We start from the raw sequence: 18,643 nt of genomic DNA, 5'->3' as shown, positions 1-18,643 counted from the left end.
GAGGGTGGTTTTTAGGTTTTTTAGAATCCTCTCATAACCAGAGCTTATGAGAAGAACAGGCGAGGTAGACGAGTGTGTTTCATTGAAGGCTGTGTCACGATGGTTTCAGCTACCCTAGAAGGTACTTCACTGTAACTGCACATGACTCAGAAAATACCCAATGCCAATGCCAAGTCAAGTGGAGTACATCTGGTGGAAATGGTGGAATTGTAAACTAATTATTAGAACTCCAAATGAAATTAGTGAAAGAAATTGCACAGACTCCAGTTGGAATGGGCAGATATCAAGGATGCTTGGCATCAGTGCCTGAGAGACACATAAACCATTTCCCGCTATGAATCTGAAACCTCAATAACAAGTAAAAGCCTCATCCAAAACAGAATGGCTTAAAGCTTTTCAGTGCTTTTTTCCCACCAAAATCAAAATATGATTGCTCAATTATTCATGTTAAGTCACAAACATAACAAGAATCACGAGAGTGGGAGATATTGAATCATTATTGACAAAGATGAGAGACTAACTTGTTGTAGTACTCTAATATGTAAACTTTCAAGTATGCAGGGAGAGAACAATCGTAAGGAGTTGAATAAGAACAGGGATTGGAGTAATAGCTGGGTGTCTTGTCAAGTTAGCAAAATTCAGGTTATGTTGAATATTACTTTCAATAGATTTTCATTTTATAAAAGGACAAAAACATTCAACTCATGCAAATTGGCTGGCTTCAAATTGTATATAGCCTATATGTGGCTCTGCGGTGCCCTAGCGTCGCGCCCGGAGTGTACCATGTCTCACATCCCCAGTCGGTTGGGATAGGCTCCAGGATCCCGTGACCCAGCAGAAGTGGGTATGGAAAATAAATCAATGAATGAAAAAAAGTTCTCATCCTTATCTTTATCTAAATATTGACAAAAATTAGTCTAAATACTTGCATTATTTAACCATGTGGTTAATCTGTGTCCACATGTAGAAATGTAGAAAAACTGCATAAACAAAAGTTGTTGCAGGCATCAGAAGGATTAAGTAATAGAGTTGACTGTCACACAGAAGGGCTGTTGTTGTTCTATACAGACACATCCATGTATAGATGTGGTACCACTTACTGATCATTAGTTTCATTTTCAGACCACAGCAGAAAGCTGTGCTGCCCTCAAGCTTCATACATCTATTTAATCAGCTTAGCTTCTGAAAAGCTAATTGATTCAGACAACAGTGACGCTAAGCCACACCACTGGGAAAGAGGTTTTGTTGGGTGAATTCTCATCTGAACTCCTTTCCTGCCTAACCTCTTGAAATTAGCAACAAAAATCCTTTTTGTTGCCCTGAAAACATTCATTTAGGTAATGTGATTTATTGAGTACACGCCCTCTTACTTGCATCAGCTGATAGACATGTGTAAATAAACCTAGTTACGGATTGATTGGAGGATAAGTCCGAGTCTGTGTGTGTAGAGCATGTATGGGGATATTGTTGTTCATTGGTGGTAGCACTCAAGTTGTGAGCGTTTTGTTAGACAGAGGCAGATAATGACAACACAAGAAGAGCCCTTGTTTCCTTGTACTTGTGGACATTCTTACGCACTTAAGCACTTCACTTACAGTCTGCCTCTCATACTGGAGGAATTACAAGAGAGAAACCTGAAATGTCAGGTACCTCAGTGGTAGGGGGCGCCTTGCTCCATATTTGTCCTGCAGTGAGACTGTGTCACCATCCTGGTCAATCTGTGCTTGAGTTGTGGATAATATACATAAAGAAAGCCCTGAGTAAAAAATAAAGCAATATCTGAACTGTCGATCATAAGACAGTGGTTGAAGACTAAAATACTACATTAGTGGAGAAGTGTATTAGTGCTGTCTTCTCTGTGCCACATGTCGCTCATCTTTCTGCGCACTTGATTGGAATAGTGGGCTTTTATATCCCAGCTTAGCTCTGACATCCCTGATGAGAATGATATACGAGAAAAATAATGAATGAGGTGGAGGAGAACTTCAATGTGTTATCAGTACTCTTTTTGATATACAGCGCTGATGAATATACCAGTTTCAATTCAGTTCATATAATTTATTCCTTAGCACCATAACACTTCCATCTCTTCATTAAGTACTTAGTAAATAATGCATTGCAAAAGGAAGAGTCACAGGATCATGACATCCCCAAAAATCTCCTTAGTTAGTCCGCCAAGTAGCATTTATCAAGAAATGCTTTGAGCAGTCGGTCAAATCAATCCTCACCCCCTCTCTCTCAGAGTCCCTCCTGGTAAGTCTAACAAGTCAATTGAAGAAGCCATTCCTCTCCCCATTCACACGGCCCCATCCCACCTGGACCAGAGTATATGCAGTTTGTAAGAATGCTGTTCATTGGCTAAAAATCAGCATTCTGTACCATTGTGCCCTGAAGCCCATCACCAAGCTCAGAGACCTTAGGCCCAACACTTCCCTTTGTCACTGGATCCTGACCCTCCTGATGGGCAGACTCCATGCTGTGCGGATAGCATCACATCCTCCACAGTGTCCCTCAACATAAGCACACCTGGGGGTTACGTGTTGAGTCGACTCTTCTACTATACTGTATGTTCACACTTGACAGCGTGGCAACTGTCCTTGAGCCTGCTGGTTCTGGCCTGCAGACTCTGCAGTCTCCTACCTGATGGCAGCAGGCTGAAAAGGCTATGAGAGGGGTGGGTGGGATCACCTGCAATGCTGATGGCTTTGCGGGTGAGGTGGGTGTTATAAATGTCTGTGAGGGAAGGGAGAGAGACACCTGTGGTCTTTTCAGCTGCTCTCACAATGCGCTGCAGGGTCTTACGGCAGGAAACGGTGCAGGCGCCGTACCACACGGTGATGCAGCTGGTCAGGATGCTCTCGATGGTGCCTCTGTAGGAGGTGAGCTTGATGGGGGGTGGAGCTCTTGCTCTCCGCAGTTTGCGGAGGAAGTAGAGGCATTCTTGGGCTTTTTTGGCCAGCAATGCGGTGTTGCGGTCCCAGGACAGGTCCTTGGAGAGGTGCACACCCAGAAACTTGGTGCTGCTGACCCTGTCTGCTGCAGCACCGTCGATGGTGAGTGGAGCATGCTGGGTGCCTGTTCTCCTGAAGTCCACAACAATCTCCTTCATCTTCTCCACATTCAGATGGAGATTGTTGTCCTTGTACCACATAAGCAGGAGGCTCACCTCATTCCTGTAGGCTGTCTCCTCGTTGTTGTTGATGAGACCCACCACAGTCATGTCGTCTGCAAACTTGATGAAGAGGTTGGAGCTGAAAGTTGGTGTGCAGTCGTGGGTCAGCAGAGTGAAGAGGAGGGGGCTCAGAACACATCCTTGGGGGGCTCCCGTGTTCATCGTGATGGTGCTGGAGGTGTTGTTACCAACTCAAATTGCCTGTGGTCTCCCTGTCAGGAAGTCCAGCAGCCAGTTGCGTATGGAGGTGTTGAGTCCAAGCTGGTCCAGTTTGTGGATGAGCTGCTGGGGGATGATTGTGTTGATGATTGTGAATGCTGAGCTGAAGTCGATGAACAGCATTCTGGCGTATGAGACTTTCGTCTCCAGGTGGGTGAGGTCTGAAAACCAACAAAACCCAGATGGTGATGATGGCCCCCCCCTATCCCCCAACTTCAAGTGGCCTTAAAACATATATTACAGAGTCTGTGACATGATCATTTCATCGCCACCTATTGCCTTTCATAATCATCGTGCACACAACGGTAAAGCCTTGTTTGACTGACTGACACATCCGAGTGATGTGAAGGATTTCCTTCATCCATACATTTCAATCTGGAGTGACAGACATTTTCTTTACAAGTTCCATATTGCAGACATGGTTGAGAAGCTGACTTCCTTTCAGTGGAGGGTTTCCAACATTATTAATTTACATCAATCCTTTGTTTCCTAATGACTCACAATGAAATTATGTCTGTGATTGGACATGAATCATGGAATTAGTAGTGTTAATGGAACATCATGGAGGAAAAACAAACAAAGAGTAATTATCTGAGCTTTAATATTGTTCTCATTAGCCAGATAGAGGGTCCAAGTGAACAACGGAAGCCATAGCGTAGTCTTGGAAGGCAAAATGCTCTTGTGTGACCAGAGTGCTCTTCATTGTCATATTGATTACTACTTATCAATTCATCAGTTTGTTTTTATCAGTTTGCAAAGATTCACATTGGACTATTTTGGGTGAATGAATAAATGCATGTTTTTGTTGGGTATGACGATTATTAGCAGCCACAGCAGTAGTAAGTGGTCATATGGTATGGTATTCAGTAAAATGCTGTTAATTAAACTCTGCAGATTCCCATTTAAACTTCTGTTCAACACAATGTCCATTGTTGAAAGAGATTGGAGCATGGATTAACCAGACATGGAATCGGTGAAGGTATTTTTTTTTTACTCTTGTCCATCTAGTATAGTAATCACACTTTCTTTTCTTTCTGCAGACACATTATGACTGAACTGATTGAAACAGAGAGGCTTTATGTGGAGGAACTTCAAAGTATCATGGAGGTACAGTGTGACCGCTGGCTGTGAGACTGCCCACCTGCTTTACATTTCCTTACTTCATGTTATTATGAAATGTCCTACATACAGTACATACAAACATACATACAGAGCTAATCTAGCCATAGTAAGACCATGAAGCATTTACACTCCAAACAGTAGATGAACTTTGCATAATCTTGTAAAATGGGTATGTCCAATTGGTTTTATGTCTGATTGCACATGCACTTAGTGAAGCTGTACATTCAAACTGTACATATTGGTTATGTGGAGCGGAACATGTTCTGTTGGTGTACTCCATGTATAATTCATTCTGTTGATGGATCTGACATTACAGATGTGCACAACTTTTCAATTTCTGTCCTTCTGATTACCTCAAAAGGTCAAAATGATAATCTCTTACGGAAACATCACTGGCTAGACCCTTATTTAAGGCTAATTTTGTTCTTTTCCTTCTGTCTTCACTGTCTCATTACTCAAACCCCCTTCCTTTCCTGCTCCCCAGGGGTATTTTGTCGAGCTGGATAACTCAGAGCTCTGTCACCTCATCCCGCCATCCCTGGAGAACAAAAGAGATGTGCTCTTCGGCAACTTGCCAGAAATTTATGAATTTCACAACAGGTAGGCAGAATACAGTTCCCAATGCAAAGTTCATTTCTCATATATATATATATATATATATATATATATATATATATATATATATATATATATATATATATATATATATATATAATATTTTTTAAACTGCATGTCAGCCACCCATTCACATATACGGTGAGGTCTACACAAAGGGACATGAAGCAGGTGTCCTCCCCCACAGTTAGTTCATTTGTTCATGGAAGCATCTTTCACACAGGTATCACATATCAGAAAGATAAACAAAAAACTGCTCCAGGTTCAGGCAGACCTGAAAGCAAAGGAAGGGGAAATGACTGACTGATTTTTGGGGTACATGAATCCAATATATTATTACATAAGGAACTACTCAAATCACTCGGGTCCTTATCTCATTTTGCACCCAGATGTCGTGTGTTGTGTAAATGACAAAGTGTTTTGTTTATGTACAGCTGTTAATGATTACTTCAATTTTATTACCGTTTATAACAGGGCAATAAATGAATTGGACTGGTTTAACGTCAGACAGTATTTTCACACACAAGCCTTTAAGGTGTGCAGATAAATACAATAAAATAAAATATGACCAGCATAAAAACCGGTATTTTGCAGGTTTGTTTTTCTTTGCAGTTTTATGTTTCTTTCTGTCTCCTCACTTAATCTTTAACACAGTGCAAAGAAACTTTACAAAGAAGTTTTTTTGTTGTTTGTTTTGCTAGATTGGGAGTTTCAATTTAACGGTAATGTATTCTGCGTTAGTGGCCGGAGCGGCCCCTTTAAGAAGGTAGTCATGTGACCGAGGCAAGCATCTTGACAAGCATCAGGAGTGACTCACAGACGGATGTGGAGGAAGAAATCCAGTAATTATCCAGAACAAAACATCATTCAGAATTAGATAATAAACGGAAATACGAAAATAATGCAAGTTCTGTATTCTTTCTGTGCGGCCCGTCACCGATGGGCCCACGGACCGGTACCGGTCCACCGCCTGGGGGTTGGGCACCACTGCTCTCTATGACCTAAGCAAATTAAATTCCCTAAAAGTGTACTATAGTGCTTAGAGGAATTGCAAAGTGAGTTGATATTTCCTTATTGGTTTGTTGCTACATTTAATAACTTTAATCTGATATGTGGCCACGTGATGTGTTGGTCATTTCAGAATAATAGATGGATTAGCATTACACATAGTCACAGCAATATATTTTTAAAAAAAGCAGTTTATTCAGATTAACTTTCAGTCATTATGTTCTTACTATTGAACTGATGGGAATCCATTTGAAGACTCTCATGTCACAAAGAGGTTATGGAGTCTGTGACCGCAAAATGGTATCTTATCTGGCCTGATTTAAATTTCAAAAGACCAAGAAAGAAATCCCTAATCAATTTGAAAAGATGTAATTTTAAAATAAAGTCTTAATGGTGTGACACAGCGCAACCATTGCACACAGCTGCTAGTTTGAGCCTGCGTTTGATCCTTAAACATTGTGTAGACCAACAGTTGTAGCTCTGAGGATACGCTGTAGATTTTATCTTTTAAAAGTATGGAAATAAATAAATTCAGTTTGACAGCATAATCCTAGTCTGGAGACAAGGATTATGCTGTGCAAACACAATGACTTGTTTAATGTTGTTCCTGGGGATAGCTGCCATTCAGCTTTTTCTGTCCTAGGGATGTCTGGTATACTACCAAGCATCACATGACCTTCCATCAGCAGAGGTTCAGTAAATAGTCACCAAGGTGTTGTTTTGTGAAGTGGATTTGAACAGAGCATGTCTGTTGTACATGGTTCAAAAATGACAACATGGTGCTAACAGGTATCTACAGGGGTCTGTGTACGATGTTTAAATCAGTCTTGTGCTGGTAGGCATCACCATACAGCGCTGACAAAGTTGGATGGTGAACATGTTTTTTCTTGACATTATATTCTATATGTAGTAGTTATGGCTTTGATTTGTGCTCAAAGCACAAATATGAGTAATGATTAAACAGGTCTATTGTATCAAGGAGCCTGAGGGGATCAGGGGCCCCTGAAGTTACAACTCTAACAGGAAAAACTCTCACAACTCAGACAAAAGAGCAACTGATCCTGATCAGTTCTTTTTGACACTCAGGTATTAGTAACATTTGAGCAGTTCAGCTTTTGGGAGACAAAACAGAATCCTCCCCAGACTTGTGTCCATATTTTTATTTGATATTTCCTAAATATGCTGTATTTGTAGACTTTTTTCATGCAACAAACCAGATGTGTCTTTTTGTCTTCCACTCTCTCCCATTCTTGCCTCCCTTCTCACTCCTACAAGTGTTTATCCACATTCTGCATTCCGAAAGCTCGTGTGTTTGTTGAAGGTGGTGACACCAAACTGGTTGTGTCCTACCGACGGAACATGAAGCCAAGGATAAGTTGTGTAAATATTGGGGAGAACATCAAAGAAAGTCCTTCTGGAGCACTTCCTGGTGAATTTCAGTCAAAGTGACACGATTTGAGGAAAGCATGTGTCCACACCTTTAATCCCTAGACAAAGGGTGTGTGACAAAGCAACCACGACTAGCAGCATTGTAATGTATCGCAAATGGTCCTCTTTACATTATTGTTATTATTATAAACATTACATAAGATATCCAGTCAGTATTTTCAGAACTGACTCCAGTCAGAACTGATGCAGCTTTCAGAGATTTGTTCAGCTTTTTCATTTCGTGATTTTCCATCGTTAAGAGTTAGAAGTATTTCAAGGGACTTCATCTTTTTGTCTTTTGACCTTGGAACACTTCTTATAATATATTTTACTATTTCATCTTCGCTTTAGCACAGCAGTCCCCAACCCACCAGGTCGCGACCCGGTACGGGGCCACTGGCCATTATTTACCAGGTTGCGGACCATTGGGACGCACAGAATGCTTGAATTTTCCTTTTTTAATTATTGATTATCAGTCTAAAGAAGTTTTATTTTGAAAGGTGATTTCTGTGTGTAATAACACATAGACGACTGTGCCTCTCGACAGGTCTGGGTCAGGTGATAGGGCACTTGCCGTTACCCCCAAAATTAAGCCCATAAGCAAAAATGAGTTAAAAAAACAAACATCTTTGAGGAGATTCTTTGGAAAAGCGAAAAGGCCTGTGAGGAGAAGAAAACTTTAACTGTTGGTGAAGAAATGATGGGGCTTCAGCAGCAGTGCTGTTTACCGATGGTGGGACTGGTCCTGTCTGCACAGCTTTTGTTGTTTTGGTTGTGTTTGTCAAGGAGGTTGGTTCCTTCAGCAAGGAGTTTGTAACAATATCTGAAGTTTGTATCATTTGTATTGAACCTACAAATAGTGCAGCCAGTCAGTGTCCAGGCGGTTCATGTTTTACACCACCAACACCCTGCGCTCCAGTTTTATTGTTCTTTCTATTAGTCCTTCAGTTTCAATATAATCAAATCACATAATTCCTTCTTAGTTGCCAGTTTTCTATCAGTTGTCAATCAACCTTTCCATACTAGTGCAGATATAGAAGTATTTTATTTTGATTAAAGATGCACGATGAACCACATAAATGTACAAAATGTGTAAATTACTTTCTGCTGAAGTGACAAATTATTTCACAAGCAGGTTTCATCAGCAAGTTCATTCTGTGATCCACAGCTAATATTATCTGTGTAGAAGGAGCTTAATGTAGCATGTTGGTGCTTTTTGCCTCAGTTGATGATCCACAAAGACGGCATGGAAACGGCAGTTTTTCTCCTATGGCATGGTCGAGCTGCTGATCAATAATATTAGTGGATCTGTATTTGACGATCAGGTTATACACTTTTCTTTTCCCTTCCATCTCCTTCCTCTTGACTCTTCTTCCAAATGTGCTGTTCTAAATGCATCATAGAAAAATAATTCATCATTTCATTATGCTGACAAATCCCAACCTTGTCAGGGAGGTTCTGTGTGATTTGTTTGTGTAGTAATGACTGGACGGTTGCAATTTTGGAAGACGTTCATTGAACATCTCCCACTCAGGTCTCACAGTTTGCATTTAATCCACGTTGTCCCACTTGAACTAATCAAGACCAGACAATCATCCTGACCTCTGTGACCTTGTAGCCAGAATATCTGCAGGGCTGCTGGGCTTGGTTTGTGTGTACATTCTGAACATCCTGTAATTTGGAGATCTTTATGTAGCCACATCCTGTGAGTATGTTTCATGCATGAACTCAAGTATCTATAGCGACAACAGAGTGATTTGAAACAACTTCCAACGAGGAAAATTCAGGGGACATCACAGGCATTCCTGTCAGATTAGACTCCCTGAAGGCCTGCACCAGAGTCCTTCGCCGTCCCCCCATCCTTTATCTTATTTGTTGTTTGTTCTTGAATTCCCTCTCCTCTTTCTTGCTTCCTGTTTTCTCTTGCCTCTTTTCTTTGCCTGAGGTTTTCTTGTGTACTTATTGGTGGTAACCACACACACACATACAGCATCTTTGTACAGTAACACATACTCTGAAATTTCTGTAATGTACCTCCACGAAGTTGGAGATAAAAAAAATTGTGTGCCAAGTTCCAAGACTATTGCATCTTACAGTCGAGTATTTTTCATAGATCCTCCTTGTCAGGCGAATGCTCACATCTTTCAAAGTTCACCCCTGCAAATCGGCATCTAAGGACGGAACGTGACGCCATCTTTTCCTGAAGACTTTCACAGCAGTAGTGATTTCAAAACATTACTTTTCCGCAGTCCGTTTTGAGGATCTGCATTTTTCGTCTTCAAAGATGACTCAGTCTTCTGAAGAAATGAACAAATACAACAAAACTGTTTTAAATGAAACGCCTGTTGTGTAAATGACCCTTTAGGCTTCCCGTTAATGTTTCCTGTTAGTGTCACCAGATCCATGATGAGGGTTATGTTACATTACTCAGACTCAGTAGTTTGGTCACTTCAGCCATTATGTTTGGCCGTCATTCACCACAGAAAACGTTGAAACATTTATGTTGCTGTGTTTGTTTGTTGTTTACCTGCAGGACATTTCTGAAGGAGCTCGAGAATTGTGCTGAAAAACCAGAGCTGGTGGGAACCTGCTTTCTGAAGAGGGTGAGAACTTTTAGTCTGCACAGATGTGTTTGATTTGATCTTTTATGCATTTTAGATACGTTGATATAAATGCTGTAAACGTTTAGTTAAATTCAGTTCAATAGCACCCACAAATAGAAAAACTCCATACCTTAGTGAGCAGCCATAAAACTCTAGGTACAATTTATTTTATCAAATTAATTCACAGAGACCTATTTGATAAACATACATTTCCTTGAAGTACTTTTGTATTTAGTCCAGTGGCTGATAATAAATGACCTTAAACTAACTTGATTATGCCAGTGATGACATGGAGCTTGTTTAATGAGACCAGTCTCGTCCATGAGCAACAACCTTTATGAGGTTGGTGATGGTCATGAAATTCCTCTAATTATATAGCAATTAGCGGGCTGAGGTAGAAGGAAGCTTTTAGCAGGCAACATGATAGCACCACTTAGCAGAAAACAATGAACATGACTGCACTTAACAGAAAGCGTTTCCCTGAAACTAAGAAGAAACAGTTGAGAGAAATGAGCAGCCAGCAAGAGAGGGACAAAAAAAGTCACTGTCAAAATAAATGAGAAATATCAATATATGATTCTATATAATATATATCATTTCAAATCAATTATCTAATATAAATCACAGGCAAATCACAGCGGCAGAGAAAATGAAAGTGAACAAAATGTTTGTGGCCAAATGTATTTAGTTGCATGGAAAGAGTAAATGTGATCAGCAATTTCAGTTGAAACAGGAAAAGATAGCTTTAACTGCAATGGAGCACTTTATACTATTACAATTACAGTTTATTTTAAATACGGAAATTCTCTGGATTTCTGAATCATATCCATCAGACTACAGGAATATATCAAACAAGTATGTAAATAAACCCCCCCATGAGACGCATCTATAAAATCTACAAGTGTTATGTCAAATAACTTCCTTCAGACTTCTTGTTCAAGCATCAGAGGCTGACAAATATGGTCCAGCTTCTTCTGTTAGTTTAAAGTAGGTTGTAACTAACTTCTTCCAGTCAGAAGGAGAAAGGAGATGTCAGGAAGCAAAAACATTAACCTTTTTCCATGACAACTACAAATACCATGCTGCCAACTTTTGAGACCCTAAACACAAGGATTGAGGACAAACAGAAAATAAAAATAAAGCCTTTTTTTCCCACACCGTGAACTTTTTCTTAATATTCTTCTTGGAAAACCAAAATCCTGGATCACTCGTTTTATCACAGATAAAAGTATTCAGTTTTGATTGAAAGCAGTATCCTGATGTATAACGTGCGTTTATCCTGCTTCTGTGTCATCAGAAAGAAGAGCTCCAGGTGTACGAGAAGTACTGTCAGAACAAACCGCGCTCTGAGCTCCTCTGGAGGCAGTGTGGGGACAGCCTCTTCTTTCAGGTGAACACATTCGCTCATTGTGAGCCACACATTGTGACGTCACAATAAAGCAAACACTGCCCCACCTGAAGGCAGAGTTAAAATACTCCTCACAGAATCATGCAAACTGTTACATGTTTCATACTCTGATCTTTGTAAGAGAGCGAGCTTGTTTTGACACAGTCATTCGACATACTAGACTGCAGCTTTAGGTCTTCATCTAGACCTAAATAACAGACCTCCCTGATGCCGAGCATTTATGACAACAGGAATGCCAGAAGAAGCTGGACCATAAACTCTCTCTGGATGCGTACTTGCTGAAGCCAGTCCAGAGGATCACCAAGTACCAACTCATGCTCAAGGTGACCACTTGGACACATCCAACATACAAACACAAGTGTTTGCTTGCTTCGACTAAGTACTTTCTTTCTCTTTTTAATCTCTAATATTGATTATTCAATTTTTGCTTGACTAATAGCTCTGTAAATTACAACAGGCTATAATTATCGTGTGAAATTTCCTCTATAATTAATTCATCCAACAGGAGGTATGAAAATCCCCAGCCTGGAGTCACAGTGAGGGTTTAGTTTTTCATGACGGGACACAGTTAGAAACACAAGGCGGGGCCCTTCTAAATGTGCCTGTTTGGAGTAGGTCATGACTTCTGGGTTGGATGTCGCTCAGCCTGGAGGACCCTGCAGGTCATTGGGTGTAGACTGCAGAATGGAGTTAGAGAGGTACCAGTTCCCCTCATGGGCACTGCCCATGTGTCACTAAGCAAGGGTACCCCCAAGGACTGGTCACAGGGTGTTTTCTATATACCGTATTTTCCGCACTGTAAGGCGCACCTAAAAGCCTAAAATGTTCTCATAAACCCGTAGTGCGCCTTGTAATCCGGAGCGTCTTATATGGATTAATATTCATATTAATATTGGTTAAAAACATGGTCGCTGAAAAAAAGCCGGCAGTCTGGCCGCCAGTCATGCCGCACTCCGCCACCAGAGGAGCCCCCTCACGAGGCACTCAGGCCCACGCCCCCTAACAACGGTAGTCAAGGGGCGTCACCGAAGTCCCGGCTCTGACTGAGCTGCTCTCAGACAGTAGAGTAGACTGTAGGAGCACCGGTGATTACAGCAAAACATAAGGAACTTTCAACAATTCTATTAATAAAGTCTGACTGACTGACTGATCTCAGTATTTACTAACTATTTGGCGTCAGAAATAACCCACTTTAAACTGAATTGGTCTAAAAATGCCATTGTGCTGTCATCTGGAATCTAGTGACGGTCCATTCTATTAGTCTGTGGAAACACACGGAGAAACTGGCATAAAGGAGAATGAAAGACCCTCAAAGCTGAACTTCCAGCCTTTTCTGAAATTTCAAGAGCAGTCACTGCTAGACAAAGGTGTCTGGTGTGCTGCATTGATTTACAAAGGTAGTTGATAGCTCTGGGGGGGCGGCGGAGGGGCGCATTCAGGCTTGTGTATTGTGTCTGCAGCGACGTGCTGTGAGATTTACGGCGGTGAGACACCGACGTTAAAGTCAGTTCTAGGAGTAAAACAGCGTCACATTTGCCAGTAAATCATCAGCCTGACATTAAAAACTAGTTAAAAAATTGTTTAGGACACACAGCAGCAAATATTGGCACCTCACCTCCGTCTGGACTACCGATCGATCGAAAAAATATTTAATCAATAAACGAAGACGAACGTCGGAGCTTAAATATCTGCTTCGAACTTCAGATCAGGAAATAATCTGCTCTGTTCGCACTGACTGCACTCGTAATGAATTTAACCAGTTTTTAATGTCAGGTTTTTTAATATGCGTGTTGACTTCTTTCTAAGATGGCAAAGTGATCAAGTGATCAGAGGCCTGTACATAAAGCTTGATTAACCTAGCCAGGCTTCCTCTTATCTCTGCTTCACTTACTGAGACATCCGCCCTCCGGATTTTCGGTACCATAAAGCCGGCTATCAACTCTAGATCTGTGCGCGCTCACATAAAAATGGCGTAGGTTGCTGCATGCGACCAATCACAAACATGCAACAAACTGGCCCGAGACGTATATCTCACAACAGAGGAGCAAACAATAATAATAAATAAATACAAACAATACAAATCAATAATCCAGGCAAAAAGCAACACAGTTGCAGCTGCCAAACGGCGCAAGGATCGCTGGCAAAAAATCGCCGACTGTGTCAATGCGGAAGTTAGTGCCATTATAATATTACTTCCCCACTATGACTGCACTTGTATATCTGACTACAGTAACATTTGTGTGTCCCATAAATGTATGTACGACATTTTTCGTTATGGCATGTGATTGTAGCCCCCGCGATTTTATGAATAGCTCTACATACTGTGTTCTTCCTGAGGTTTTCAGCATCGCCAACAGAATACATAAAAGTACCTATGAATGAATGAATCAATCCATGATTTACTTAAACAAATAATTGATTAATGGCATTTTATCTGTGGCTTGCTTGTAACCCATCGAACGAGGGATTTAAGGACATCATAATAATTATGAACATCACTAAGAAATATATTAACTGTAGCAAAAAACCTCAGTGCAATGCACACTGTCTGCGGGACTGTCAGTGTGTGGTTGCGGTGTGTTACATTCCTGATGTAAGGCTCCAGCAGCTGACAGATGTAATGTAACCCCTCTCCCCAAAACCTCTACCTTTCGTACAGTGATTGTTCAGGCAATTCCAACGGATTACAGCGATCTCTAAATATTCTCTCTGCCTGAGCGCTCTTCACACAAGCTGTGCACCAAGATCCACCGGTTCTCATAAAATGGACAGCCCACTTTCCAAGAGAACTGCTTGGTCAGTAGGTGGGGCTGTTATACCCACTGAGCTCTGATTGGTCAGTAGGTGGGGCTGTTATACCTGCTGAGCTCTTATCCTGAACTTATCCTGCTCCAGAGCAGGTTAGGTGTTCAGCATAGGTTACCGCGACAACGTAGCCTGATAGAAAGTCAGCCACCTTTATGGTACCGAAAAGCCAGGGTTAAGCCTGAAGTTATCTCGCTAAAACCGTAATCCAGCTTTATGGTACAGGCTTCAGGTTTCCTTGATGAGGCCTAGAATGTCTTACTGACCATAACAATAGGGGCCATTCAAAGGTAGTCAGGAAGGCATGAATGCAATCATGACTGTCTGAGCAGCGCGGCTCTATCTAGTGGACGGATTTTGCAACTACAGTCGCTGCAGTTTATCAAATTAATTTAATTTTTTTATTTTTTTTTATTTTATTTTTTTTATGAAATAATTATAAAACAAACAAATTATTGGGGTTGGCCTTATAGTCCAGTGTGCCTTTTAGTGCGGAAAATACTGTAATACATACAAACAAGAGAAGCTCTAAAGAAGGTAATTTTGGCCACTTGTTATCCAATCAAAATGTAAATCCAGACCTTTGCGTTATTTCTCACATTACATTTTACCACACAGGTCCTCAATACATCATCATCATCATCATCATCATCATCACCTACTGTATCTTGTGATCCATTTTTCTGCTACTCTTGAATAGACTTTTCACATGAGGCTTAAACTGTTCTCACAATGCTGTAAATCACAGTTTAACAGCAACGCCCTTAATAGGGGTATGACGTTCTAATTCACCATCAGAATGATCAAGGCAATCAAATACATTCAAAACACAAATATACATATATAGGTACAAGCAGGCAAACAATAACAAAATGAAAAACATAAACAACAAGCCAGTCTTTAAATCCGAGCAAAAAGTCTTTATTTCGATAAAAGGAAATGTACTTATAGGCAGTGGTTTCTACAGTGTTACGGCATCACATTCATTTTTTGAAGCATGGCATTGAACAACGATGTAACTGCTAAGGCGTTTCTGTTCTACAGGGGTCATATTATGAAAAACACATTTCTTCAACTTTAATAGGTAGAATCTACAAAACCAACAGGTCCTGTATCGACTGTACGGCTCACAATATTGTGAAACAGGCCAAAAACGATCCGATTAAGATCAGCTTATATAGTGGTGTAACAAAACTCTGATTGACAGGAGTAACTGACCTATCCCAAGCCTGCTTGTGTGAGCACATGCCCATTTCCACACATAAGGAGGTGAAGTTCATTGTGTCCAACAGTCAAGAAGCAGTGTGACAACGTAGTTACAGTGGATCGTAACCCCGTTTCACTGAAGCACATCAGACTGCATTCCAGATACTCTCTTTGACTACGAACAAGTCCCGTTAGCTCCTCCATTTTGTTAGCCAGCGAAACCTCACGTTCCATGATGACTGTGGGGAGATACGACTTTTTTTCCCCTCCTCTCCATACTCATCCATTTCTTTTTTCCCTTCAAAATCTGGTGCGTCTTTCGCCATGGCTCCTCCAGGATGTCTGTCGGCTTCAGGCGGCTTTAGTTCCAGTTGTGGCGCAGAAGTGCCTTCAGAAGGAGCAAAACACATACCTATGTACCTGCATGATCACCATAGAAAAGGTTGACAGTTATATAGAGAAAAATATGAGCGAATTATGTAGGAACAAGGGTAAAAAAGTAACAACCAGAGCAGCTGTAACATTTGACGTGCACGGTGGGGCATGGGCACTAAACCAACAGGCACTGATGGAGCTCATACGTGTTTCATGGTGCAGCCCAGAAAAACACACTGTTCTCAGGAGACAGAAGTTTGGATAAATAGAAGTATCTTGATGGATGGTTATCTCCATTGGCTGTTACACGCCTTGTTTAAAAACCAGTCTTGTTCTGTAGAGTTATCTAGTTTGGTGTTTACTCTCTTGCTCCTTTTCCTTTCATGTCTATTTTTTCTTTTCTTTCTTGCAGGAGATGTTGAAGTGCAACAAGGGTGAGGGAACAGCCGAGTTGGAGGAGGCTTTAGCCACCATGCTGGACATCATCAAGTCTGTCAATGACTCCATGCACCAGATAGCCATCACTGGCTTTGAGGTTAGTTTGCTGAATGAAAGCATGACTGGAGCTGTACCAGTTCTGAACAATTGACTTTGGTAATGGGAGTTTTCATAGCCTGACTCACAGAAACATCTCCACTTTTCCTTCTTCCTTGGTCACTCAAAATTCACCAAATTTTGCCAATCTTCCATGGGCCTCCGGCGATTTACATGTCAAGTTTGTTCATCAAATGAGCAGTTTTGGAGGTAGGATAAGTAGATATGTGCAGACTTGGATGGAGGGAAGCCAGATCACTGTGGGGAACCCATGCAGACAGTAGAACAATAACTCTACCGAGAATAGTACCAGGTCCTGAGGTTTTGCTGTGGGGCAATAGTGCGGGTCATGAAACAATATGCTGCACACTCATTAATTGAAAAGACAATAATGGGACATGTTATTTATTTAATGCATAATGTCATTTATTGACCTCCTCTTCTATTGACTAACTTAGAAGTTTGTTGACAGATGGTGTGAAATGGACCCCTGATTTTTGTCCACATGAATTGCCTTAGTTTAAATTCATCCTCATGGGAAAATTCCTCCAAATTGTCAAATATTCAGCTTTTTTCAAAATGTAACCAATCACTCATAGTTTCAAAGTTCCTGACAATCACTCAGTTTTTATCTTTTCAAAATTGTTTAACTTACTCAAAATTGTAAAATGTCATTCGAATTTGATCTAATCTATAGAAGAAAAAGTATAATAGACTAAATCAAATTTCTTTCAAGCGCATTATTTTGTCCTTTGAAGCCATTATACCTGAATAAATGATAACAGTTGAATTGTGTCCTCCTAGTGTTAGATCCAAAGTTCAAGTTAGGGTTAGGGGTAGGTCTACATAGGCATTAGCACTAAACTAAGTTAGAGCTAATTTTGCCGTTAAGTTAAAATTCAAATTTTTCCTGCTTCTTTTTCCTCCTTTCTCTTCTCTGTTGAATAGGTTAAAATATTTATTATTTATTAATTTATTTATTAATATTATTTAATCCATTTATGTTTAGACAACAATTGAACATCTTACATTATGTTCTACTAGTGGTAGAAGCCTTGATCCCAGGGGTCGATTAGATCACTGTAAAGAAAGTCCTGTGGAGAAGATGTCACGTTAGTAACATGAATAATTTAGACATGAATCTGTGGAGAAGAAGGAGGACAGGAGGAGACAGAGATGTTCAGTGCATCATGGGAAGTTCTCCAGCTGTCTTGTCCTGCAGCAACAGGGCTGAAAGGTGTGGACTGGATGAAGACGTTCAGCTACTCTTTGGATGTGGATTTTTTTTGCTGTGTGGGTCGAAGTGATGTAGATGAGGCCTTAGGCTGCTGGGCTGCACAGTATCAGTTCTGTATTGAGATCTGTGTGGGCAGAGAGGGAGGTGACTCCACCCCCAGGTGTCAGCCATGATGTCATGATATTCAGTCTTTAATAAGGGTTAGGGCTTGGGGGGTTACACAGCTCCAAAAATAGAACATTAGTCACTTTTACGTCAGCACTGGTGTGACAGAGCTCTGGTTGGTGATGCATCAGTGTGTGTGTGTGTGTGTGTGTGTGTGTGTGTGTGTGTGTGTGTGTGTGTGTGTGTGTGTGTGTGTGTGTGTGTGTGTGTGTGTGTGTGTGTGTGTGTGTGTGTGTGTGTGTTCACAGGGAAATCTGAGTGAACTGGGGAAACTGCTGATGCAGGGATCCTTTAATGTGTGGACGGAACACAAGAAAGGCCACAGCAAGGTGCGAGCCCACCCCATACCAGCTTTATTACATAGAGAAAATACAGTGCGCCCCCGTGCATTCATGCATCAACACTCACAACTTCACCTCATAGTGGATTTTTGGTAGGCAGTCACGTGATACCGTACGTACATTCTATTGGCTGATGACAATGGAAGTGCGCTACGTTCCGCAAGTCTCAGAACGCAACACACTTCCATGAGACACAAAAGTGCTTTAAACTATCAGAGTGTGGGAAAAGGTAATACAGACAGAAGGTGGTTTAATATCAGTATGGGGGGGGGGTTCATAAACGTTTAAATTACCGTAAATAATAAGATAAATAATTTGTCGCTATATTGCAGAATTGATTATTCGCATGTTGTTCCTGGAATGCATTAACCACGAGGAACAAAAGCGCACTGTACCTGTTTCTAT

General features: G+C 41.0%; 1 protein-coding gene across 5 annotated transcripts in view; it reads left to right on the top strand.

The window, feature by feature from the left end:
• mcf2l2 (MCF.2 cell line derived transforming sequence-like 2) overlaps positions 1 to 18,643 on the top strand; it is a 119,626-nt gene that overhangs the window by 58,733 nt on the left and 42,250 nt on the right. For all 5 annotated transcript variants that reach the window (XM_068319122.1, XM_068319121.1, XM_068319123.1 and 2 more), the window contains 7 exons: positions 4,432 to 4,498; positions 4,998 to 5,113; positions 10,098 to 10,167; positions 11,465 to 11,557; positions 11,806 to 11,898; positions 16,374 to 16,496; positions 18,146 to 18,226. In XM_068319122.1, coding sequence (XP_068175223.1) covers positions 4,432 to 4,498; positions 4,998 to 5,113; positions 10,098 to 10,167; positions 11,465 to 11,557; positions 11,806 to 11,898; positions 16,374 to 16,496; positions 18,146 to 18,226 — 643 coding nt within the window. The remainder of the gene's footprint in view (positions 1 to 4,431; positions 4,499 to 4,997; positions 5,114 to 10,097; positions 10,168 to 11,464; positions 11,558 to 11,805; positions 11,899 to 16,373; positions 16,497 to 18,145; positions 18,227 to 18,643) is intronic.

Source organism: Antennarius striatus, chromosome 7 (genome assembly GCF_040054535.1).
Source record: "Antennarius striatus isolate MH-2024 chromosome 7, ASM4005453v1, whole genome shotgun sequence".
NCBI lineage: Eukaryota > Metazoa > Chordata > Actinopteri > Lophiiformes > Antennariidae > Antennarius > Antennarius striatus.
The sequence above is the reverse complement of the archived record's forward strand: the minus strand, read 5'-3'. Positions and strand labels throughout refer to the sequence as shown.